At 40.5% G+C, this 10,936-nt stretch overlaps 1 protein-coding gene across 1 annotated transcript; it reads left to right on the top strand.

Annotated features, from left to right (window-relative positions):
- The first annotated feature begins 4,377 nt into the window (after window positions 1-4,377).
- LOC108546015 (uncharacterized) lies at window positions 4,378-9,795 on the top strand. Its single transcript, XM_017897921.1, is given in 10 exon segments — window positions 4,378-4,527; window positions 4,706-4,822; window positions 4,888-5,005; window positions 7,267-7,408; window positions 7,410-7,505; window positions 7,618-7,731; window positions 8,124-8,214; window positions 8,295-8,428; window positions 8,764-8,896; window positions 9,757-9,795. Coding segments are annotated over 10 exon segments (1,134 nt in total).
- The last annotated feature ends 1,141 nt before the right edge of the window (window positions 9,796-10,936 follow it).

The raw sequence follows: 10,936 nt of genomic DNA, 5'->3' as shown, positions 1-10,936 counted from the left end.
TGAGAGACGAGAGCGTGCGTACCTCATAGCGAAGAGAAGTATATCGAATCGGCCACCGAGAGTTAGACTTGTGACCTAGCCCTCACTTAGTAAACCCCTTGAAAAAGTAGATTTTCTTGTTACGTTATAAAATATACATAGTTCTTGGGGTCCCCCCTCACGGTCGTTGAAGTCGTGCTAGCGCTGGTATCCCTGTTGATAGTGAAGCTACAAGGGACGTGGCTTGGGCCTGCTAGTGGACTCATCAATAAGGCTTTCTTCTAGCAGGCCCTGCCTTAGACTGGGATAATATTGGCCTTGCGTTATAACCTCTTTAACACAAATCTTTGGTGAGGTGTGCATATCTGTCGTGAAATAGTATGAAGAACTTGTATTGTGAAAATATTCACAGGGAATAGGTTTACTTACAGGATACTTTTACAATTATTGATTTTAACCCTTTGCGCTCGACGATTTTTTGGCTAAGGAAGGGTACGAATTGATAAATTTTCTGTTATAAAGCTGATGATATCTTTTGAGCAGTAAATAACAAATCGTGTAGAATTATTTAATTTCGATTCTTTGCACACTGTTGCGTTGTTTTAAATTTCATGTATTAATTAATATCGAGCTTCGAAATTTTATCAAATCACGACTGAAGGGCGCCTGTCGAGTGCAAAGGGTTAACATAAGTACACTGTGCAATAAATTTTAATTTTTTCTCTCATCTGGAATATTTATTATAATAGATAATTCATGTGAAGCTAACTCGAAATTGCTCTATTAACTTCAGTTTCTGAAATTTTTCTAAAAAGACACAATTTTTGTTTGAAGTGAAGTATCGAAAACTGTTTCGCACTATTTGCACAGTTGGACTTTCGTCCCTTCTAGCACCACTGCCACATTGAGGATACCTGTCGCTATCGCCTTTGCTAGGGTCTTTCCCAGCTCGCAGTACCACTATAATACCATAATGAAAAGATTGTATAGATAGTTTTATTATTCTATAGATATTATAGAGTTTAAAGAACGCTGAGGAATTCGTACATACTTATGTCATCACTGTCAACTGCACGTATTCTAGGTTTCTTCGTTGCTCTTCTCGCGTCTTCTTACACGTCTGACATTTCTTCTTTTGGATTTTACAGTATCCTGTTATTCAGCTAGATCTCGGGTCAGGCCCATGACTGTGAACGTGGCGCAAGTCCTGTGTGCTTTGTTTCGCGATGTTAGAACTTCTGCGCTTGGAGAAACGAATAGAATTAAGTTTGACACGACTACACGCTCGAGCCAACGATTCTGCTCTCTGCTAGTTTGCAGTAGTAGTTCTCGCGCTGCTCGAAAGTAGACGAAATGAAGGAACGTACAAACGAAGTAGCCACATTCGTAATTACGTGGATATTTTGAGGAAGAAGTAACGCTGTGGGGGAAAAACAGTGTTGCGGATTGATCCGCAATGTCGGATTAAAATTTGCTGCAGTGAATGGAATGAATCTTCATACCTGGCGATTTTAATAAACGTTGGGAGAAAAAATCTTGTTTAATCCTTGCGTCTGGCAGGGAATGTTTGAATGAAAATCCTCCATTGCTGGAACTTTTACAGTCAATATTCGCAGCGCTCCCGGTATTCGTTCCGGAATCGCGCGGCGATACCTGTTGCAATTGCTTTAATAACACTCGCAGGATCACGGCGTTCGAAATAATTAAAAGTACAATATCGTATCGCGGGAGAAAGCAGCATGGTGACGGGGGGAGAGGAGCAGGGAGGAAAAAAGGAAACTGCGGGCGAAGGGGAGCAAGTTTCCCGGCGCAGAGGAATTCACAAAGGAATTTATTTCCACATATTTAATTGAAATGGTTGCTGAATAGTTCGCTAATATAATAAATCGTCCGTTTCATTCATGCATTAAGCTCGATGGAGTTAAATCCGCGGGCTGTGCCTTTCGATCGTTAAAATCTGCAACGGAGTTTGAGCAAAAATTCGTGACAATCTATCGTTCGTTTAAAATTATCAGCGAATCCTTTGACAGTATATAGAATTCTTGATTTTATATTATCTGCCTGACGAATAACGTCAGAGAAAATTTATCGTTTATTCGCAGCTATCGAGGATTATTTCGAAACAGATCAACGATAATCGTCAGATCGGCAAATGATTTAACTTGTTTATCGAGTCTAAAATAAGAATCGGAAGATTTCTAATTCCTTCTCCCACACGGGAGGTGTCACGTGCTTGTATTTTCCTCGAAAGCATCGCTCTAATCGGAAAAAGGGAGCAGGAGGATGACGGACAGGGATGAGACGTGGGCCTAGAGACGCGGACGGAAAGGGTGGCAAGAGCGAAAGCTGACATCGAGATGACAATTATTATTTCGAGTGGTTGGCGACGAGACGCCGGTGATATTTTATTTAAGATACAATCGCGTAATAGCTTGCTTCAAGAGGATAGATAACGCGCTGCCAGAGGCGACTGGTCCCAGGTTCGGATAAAGGTCGAAGGATGAAAGAAGAAAGGAAGACGAAGAAGGAGGAAACTGATGCTAGCTCGGAAAAGAGACGGGTACGGATAAAAAGGGGTGGAACGAGAAGGGAAGATGAAAGGCGAAGTTCGAGGGGGTGTGCAGCGCGAGGACGGATGATTCTACATTAGTAAATTACCTGACACCCGAGTCTCGCGGCCATCGTCCAAAATTGCAACTGTTTCCTCTAACGCGTAACTAACCGCGAATGAGTCGATCACTATGAGAGATGCAGTCTGACACTGGAAACGCGAGATTTAAGTCTAAAATAGGAGAGTTATGTCACGGTTTAAATTAGATCGACCATTTCGCAATCACAGGTTGCTTTAAAATTCGTTTGAAAGTCATCTAGGTCGTGTAATTGGGACTAAAAGTCACGAAAGGTCATCTAGGTCGTGTCGTTGGAAGTAGAAATCATTCGTATGTCACCGAACTTCACGATAGTCATTTAACGATTGCAGATGCACACTGAGACCGTCACACTTGCACCGATCGTTTGGACCACGTCGTTTCGTCAAGCTTATCGCGCGAATGTTTCGAAAGCACTGTTCAATCCGACGAATTTTGTCTCAAAGACGAATAAGATTGTTCCTCGTGAAACGATGGCGAACGATCATGGTATCGTTGGAGGTATCGTTGCCTGACGTCGTATCTCGTAGACGGAGCGCGCCTAATAGAAAATGGAAAAACTCAATCGCGTTGTTTGATGAGCGGTCTGGCACGGTTCGACGTGCGACACGGACCAAAGAGAGGATATCGCCAATCTTTTTTCCCCCTGTTCTTTCAGTGTCCATCGCGAAACTCCGCGTCGAAATGGCTAACGAGTTCGCGCGCCTCTTGTATCGCTGGCAGGACAACAACGGGTCCGGCGTTTCCTCCGTGACAGAGAGAGGACACGTTCGATTTTCTATGGGGGTACGTCGTCGACGTCGTCCCATAGGTGGCCGCTGGCGAACCGAGCAAATCGATGGGAAAAAGTTAGGACACGCGTACGAACGCGTTGATATGACGTTATCCAATTAAAAAAGCTGCCTTTGTGTAACCCGATCTGTCGTAGTCAGCAGCAGCAGCAGCAGCTACAGCCACAGCCTACGCCGTTACTCTTCCAATCTAAACCAACCCCCGTTGCTTCGTGGCAGCAGCCTGAAAGGCTGCATCCAATTAGTACATACCTTCCACTCTATTGTAGCCTCGCTACACGTACGCCAGTGATCGCTGCGACGAGCAGACGATATCTTTGCGAGCGGACTTTCCTTTCGCTGGGGAAGGAAAAAGAAAGAAATTAGGGGACGAGTTAGAGAAAAGAGAGGACTTAATGAACGGTACACTCGTGGAAACGAGCGCATCGCTCGATCGCGTCAGTCACACCGACTCACCTCTGTTCTCCGGGTAAGAACAGTCGCAAATAAAGCTCGAGCTTCGCTTGCTACTCCTCAGATGGTAGCGGTTCACAGCTCGGAATGGATCACGAAAAGATCACGAAAGGATGCGTGTCACGGAACGGCCCTGTGTTTTCCTCTATTCTTTCGTTTGCCGTGAACCCTCCGCGACTTCCATTATTAGCCACCATGTCTGCGTCCTCTGCAACATGGCACAATGAAAGCAACGATAAGAGCAACTGTGGAAATAGAAAAACTAAATGAATAAAAGCTAAATAATCGGATGTTAATGGACAAATGACACGCGTATCGGTGGCGCGACCACGTCGGTAATTAAATATTCAAACACCATAGTACTCCGAGAAGTACTTACGCCTATCGATTCTTAAACGCTTCCATGAACTAATTGCCAGCTAGCCCGCAAAGGTACCCGACCAAGGTAAAACCAAAATTATTTAATCCACTCGGACAGTCTATAAGCGGAACTGGCTTCGTTTAAGATGAATTTGCAAATGCTGGCGAAGCGATACTTCAGAGTGATCAAAATGTACGGACTCATGGTCGGCACGTGGCCCTACCAGAGTCAGTACTGGAAGTGGCTTCCTCGCGGTGTCTTTCTCATCGTAGCGATATCCGCGATAATTACCATGGTGCGTTCGACTCGTGGAAACGATCGCTGTTTCTTGAAAACGGCTGTTAAATTTTATGGACTTCGGCGAACTTTGTTCCCTTAATTATTTAGCAAATTATACGGTCTTGTGCCATAGTTTTACTTAGCTTCCGCGTTGCGTTCGAAGATAAATTAATCGATTCGATGGGTGACCGTAGATGAGCAATATCGTAGTGTCCTTCAGCATGCAGACGATAACCGACCAAATACCCATTTTGATGGTAGCCATGGCCATGTTCGTAAAGCATATCAATTTTATCATCAACGACAGCAAGGTAAAAATGACAGGCGAAAAATTGACGGATCGAGAAATTTAATTGGTTGTTTGCGTCTTGCATAGTTCAAGGATTTGTTCAACAATATGCTGAAGGACTGGCAAGCCGAGAAGACGCGGGAAGAACAGACGATTATGGAAATGTACGCTGAGAGGAGTGTATTCTTCATGTTCGTATATACACGTAAGCAGGCGATATGTTAATCAACTTTGCGTTACTTCGAGTTAAGCACATGGTACTTTGCGTGTTACGTTGAGTACAAACGAAATGCAAATGATTGGTTATCGTCGACAGAATTTTCAAAATTATCTCACGCTGTATTATCTTCCTTAACGTCGTATTCGCAATCATCGACTACTGAATCCAAGATAATTTCGAATTATTTTTCCAAAATTATACAGCCCCACATCCTGTGTCCCTTGACCCCCAAATTTTCGGGGTTGAAAATTAACTTTTCTTCTAATAATTATTTATAATAAAAAATATTTCGAAGAAATTACAAGTATATATAACGAACATTTAAAATGAAATTTCTTTTACTTCCAGCTTATTATACTCAGTATACCTGTGTATATATGTATGTTCCCGGGGATCGCAGATATTTTCTCCTAATCAATGCCAATAAATAAAATGAACGAATATATCTCGCAGACAGTTCTTTAATACGAAATTTCTTTTACCACGAGTTAATCCTTTGCACTCGACGACTTTTTCGTTACAGAAAAATGGTAATTCGAAGACTTTCAGTCATAGAGTCGAGGATATTTTTAAAATGGCAAATGAGAAATCATATGCAAATTAAGACGTAGAATTATTTTTCCTCGACATTCCATACATCGTTAGGTAATTTTAAATTTGATATATTAACCCTTTCGCTACCAGAGCCTCAGGAGAAAAACCACCACCACAGCCCAGACGTCTTATTATTTAAATATGGTACCAATTGTCATTTATTTTTGTGGGATGTACCTATAATGTTCTAAGTGAAATCAGCAATTTTACAAGCCGACACACATAAGTAACACTGGGCTATAGATAGATAATTCCTTTGGTAGTCCCGTCGTCACATATATGTGACACATTTGATTAAAAGGAAACGAATAAAATTAGAAAGGAGAAGCAAAATAAAACTCTACATATAACTCAGTTAATATACTTGCGGCACCACTTAGTGCAACCAATTAAAAAATATTGTAGAGACAGGGTGGTTGTTAAATAATATAAAACTATTTATTGATGATAAAATAATAATACAACGTGCGGTGAGGGTAAAGACTACGAATATAGATATATATAAACTCTTACAACTGCAACTAACAACACAATTACATCACTGACCCACCATAACTGTCTCTCAAGCACTGACTCTCAAGAATCCCCCGCTAACCATTTTCGTCTTCTTATATACATTTCCCAAAAGCCTGCCCCAACGTGACCAAGTATGGTCATGCTAAGGGCCCGACGCATCGCCGTGGTTTTCCCGACCGACCTGGCCCTCGAACCCTCGGCGACTTTCCAAACTAAAGTCACCTATACACGAAGTGGAAATTCTGCGATACTACAATATTGATAAAAAAACACGTAGCATAAATTTCTGATGCCATGATCTTTTTTAAAAAAGTAATTGTCGCCAGACCAATAACATCCTGTATCTATTTTATTGTTTTATAGCATAACCCGTCTGTGTGCGACACGATTTGGTGCAAACAATTATCATAAACTGATAATGAACACCTGTCACATATTTGTGACGCCGGGCTCAGATAAGGAAATCAGGTGGTCACAAATATGTGATGCTGGTAGTAAAACGGTTAATTAACGTCGATCTTTAGGATCTGAATAAATGGTGACCGAGAGTCACCTTTCGAGTGCAAAGGGTTAATATTTCGTGTATTTCTTCGTTTTCTTCCGTTTAGAATAGTATTTAAGTCTACTAGCATTCATAGCCATCTCTATGCCAATAAATAAGTCTATTCAATCAACCTATAGAACCTATATAATTTTACAGGATATTGAATAGATCAGCTATCGTTTAGAATAGTATTAAAACCTACTAGCATACACAGCCATCTGAATGCCAATAAATAAGTCATCAATAAATAAGCCATTGGCGAATAAAGTAGCTTAACACATCTTGCGCGGATGCTTTGCCGCCAAACTCTCACCGCGTAGCGAGCAATTTTTTACAATTCGACGTGACATCGCACATGGCCTGGTCCTTTCTTTTGCAAGCCTATTATCAGCCAAATGTCGAGTGCTGTTGCTAGCTTTCTAAAATCAATGGTTAAAGAATGCCTCGTGTCCGGTGACCCGAGGGAGATACAGAACAGTTTGCAAAGTAAGTAAAGATGCGATAATCCGTGCACAACGACTTTAGTTGCTACCCGCGCGAAATGTGTTAAGAACCCCTGTCTTACACGATCACGATCCACGTGTTATTACAGTGAACGCGTACTTTTGCTCGGTCGTGTTCCTGTTCCTCCCGTGCATGCCACGTCTGCTGGACGTTCTGGTACCCTTGAACGAGTCTCGGCCGTGGATTCAAATGTACCAGGCCTACTACTTCGTCGAGAACGAGGACGATTTCCTTGTCATTGCTAACGGCGATGTTCACGTTTATAGCACCAGCCACGACGCTGATCTACTTGGTACAACACGCCTGCGGACTCTTAGCTCTATCAGGGTGAGCTCCGTCATCTTGCGCGTCCATTTCGAATCGGCCAACTGACCGTTTATACGATATTTATACGATATTCCTGTTTGCAAACCTGACGTCGATGAAACTCACGAGGCAGACATCGTTTCAAGTACAGCCTGGACCAGTTGAACTCGAAAGCGGATTCGAGCGTGGACCGAGAGATTTACAGGAGGGTGTGCTACGCCATTGACACTCACAAACAGGCCTTTGCGTTAGTATAACCGATGCACGAAGGATCGATTGATCCTCGTTGTTCTTGTACCTTCTTGCATCCTGCTTGTACATGGCTGCTGTTGCTGGTGTTCGGGTTAAACTCGTGTATTCGGTCGTGTGATTTCGCAGCATGGCTTGCGTGGCTGTAAAGAGTATAGTGATTTGGTTGAGTCGAGATGGCAGGGGAAATTTGGAGAAAGATTCGCGCGTGTCCACTTTGCGTCCTTCGAACTTCTTTCTCTGGAATGTGATCCAGGGTGTGACAGTTTCTCACAGTTCTGTCTAAGATTCGCTGGCGTGTTTTGCTCGATCGCCATTATGGACTCTTGTTCGCTTGACTAAATCACTTTATTAAATAACCGACAGTTGAAAACCGAGCTTTGAAATTAGATATCTCAACGAAATCGAGAACGTTTATGCTCTGAACCTCTTCATACAAGTGGGTTTGGTTGTTTTGTCTTTCACCGTGACATTGTTGAAGGTGAGCGAATCACGATCTCCGCGATCTTCCAACAAATCGGTAGTCGTGTAAACAGATCATCCAAAAAGAACAAATAACAGGTAACTACGGTAACTTTGACCATGGAAACTTATCCGTATTATGGTTACGCGGTCGCTCAGGTGGTGCACGTCTTCTTCCTCACGATTCAAGGCCAATTCGTGATAGACGAGCACGACAGCGTTTATGCGAAGGGGTAAATATCCGAAACACGTTGCAATAATTCCGAAATTTAAGTTCCTTAATTTTTTTTAATTCAAATTCCTTTTATTTCTTCAATTAAAATTACTTTCGATCTTAATTTTACGATTATTTGAAACTTTCCAATTAAAATCACTCGAATTCCAAGTGCCCTTCTTTGCAATTATCATTGTATAATCGTTTAGAATTTCAAAAGATGATTTATACTATATAGCAAAAGTACTATACTTTTATACTATATAGCAAAAGTAATATGCTATACAGCAAAATCCATACTTTTGCTATATAGCAGCATTTCTGTGTTGCACTACGTACGAATTTGTGTAACAGGTTCGAAACAAAGTGGTATAACGTTCAATGCAAAACGCAAGCATTGTTCATTCTGATCATTCGACAGAATCTGACACCTCCGATGTTGACAGCCGGTGGACTGATACAATTAAATCTGGACTCATTTGCGGCGGTAAGCTGCTGGCTAACCAGTGATCGAGCTTCCTCTCGCTGGTATTAACGCCATGTTTGTTTCAGGTCGTGAAAACGTGTATCTCGTACTTCACTGTGCTAAAATCTGTCTGAATGCTATTGCCGACGTACATGTATACAGAATTTGCACGATAAATAAGAGGATCACAAACTTGTATTAAATATTTCGTAAATTAACGAGCATTCGTAATGGAAACAAAATTAATATTAAATCATTCATGTTTTTATTCCCTGCTACCTAAAAATTCCACGAAAATCATTACGAACATTCAACATGGCGTCTTAAGTCCCAATGAAATTTCTCCATAGTGCTTGATAACCGTTATTAGAGGCCATATCGGGATTCATACGATGCTAATCTTTTTAAATTACATTCGATATTTATAGGATCACGTTCCGTCGAGGCTGGAAATGAAATTTGTTGGAAACGATGTTTCACTGCAAGTTTTACGAGTGGTACGTATCATAAGCGATCGGGTTGAAAATCGTACTGAGAGGATTTACAGAATGTTATAGTATTTGAAAAATATTCCGATGAAAATAGTGTTAATTTGATGAACATTTTTTTCTTTATTATTAATTTAATTCCTGAAAGTATTTTAGGAAAAAAGGTAGGATATCTTTTTCGAATTTGGCGGTGATATACACTGCCATCTATGAAAGATAACCCCAAACTTCTAGCGAAATTTGTGGTATATCGGCTGTACTATAATTTCAGACAAAAATATGCAACTTATGCTGATTAATGCAAGAAATAATAAGTGTCGTACTGTTATTTCATCGCGTTAAGGTAGAAATCCTTGTATAATTATCGAATTATTTCAAATATTAAATTTTCAGAGAAATAGAATTACTTACAGGGTAATGCAGACGTCATAGTTCAGGCAACAACGAATGGATGGCGATACGTGTATAATCCCAAGCATTAAATTCGTATTATGATCAATATATACATATAAATCATTTTTACGATCATTTTTAATCATTCTCAAATAGATATTTATTCAATTTGATACTTATCGTATATTTCAAATAGAAATAGGATAAAAACAAGAAACTGGAACTGCATTCGTTCGTTATGGCACGCACTTTATCTATTACCCATTGCACCATACACATAAGTACATACATTTATTTGAACAGATTCCCCCATACAAAGCCATCGAAAAATACTGTTAGCTTGTTCCTCGGCCTACGTGAAACGATTCATATGTCGCGCGAAGCACTACCTGTAATGTAACGTGTACTCCAATCGTTAATTTTTCACATTCGTCATATCGGCTCACTTATCCATCTGTTGCATATGAATTATTCTTATCGCCTCAAAGTAGATGTAATATCAATTTTCGTACCTTTTTAATTCCTCTGTTAATCTCGCGCAGAAAAATTCAGGAACCACTACCGCGACTAATAACCGGTAGAAAGTGCTCCCACTTGTCGCATAAATTAAACAATCCCGAGCAGCTGTGTAAAATTACGGGTAACCGGATAAAACAATAAAACTATACAGTTATTATTTTCGTACCAGACGTCATAGGACTTAGTATCGTCGTTCCAGTTTCGCTGTTGACATGCACACCGTTGGTAAACGATTAAGAATCAAGACATAAATAAGAGAGATCAGTGATACTGAACCTAGCATGGTTCAAAGAGCCATTATTTAGTAAATAAGAGGAATTATCGATTCTGAAATTTATTATAAAAATTATTTGGTGCATTTTAACTTTCTTTCGTTCTCATTCAATATCAGAGCTATCGAACAGGTCAAGATTCTGGACATTTTGTGTTGGCAATTACCAAGTATTCAACTGCTCTTGGTAAAATTAATATTGACTCTCTACCTATTATATTTTCATCGTACCACTTTAATCAATGTTACCTGCGTGGGTGCTGTATTTAAGTATGTATTACAGGTCGGTAGTTCTAACGTTGAGGTTTTGATTAAAAATTTTGCACTTAAGGTTATCGCCTTTTCCATTCGATTTACCAATTCTTTTCTTTATAAACGTATAATCGATTT

This window comes from Eufriesea mexicana, unplaced genomic scaffold, assembly GCF_001483705.2.
Source record: "Eufriesea mexicana isolate 0111107269 unplaced genomic scaffold, ASM148370v2 scaffold596, whole genome shotgun sequence".
Taxonomy (NCBI): domain Eukaryota; kingdom Metazoa; phylum Arthropoda; class Insecta; order Hymenoptera; family Apidae; genus Eufriesea; species Eufriesea mexicana.
This window is presented reverse-complemented; position numbering and strand designations above follow the sequence as displayed.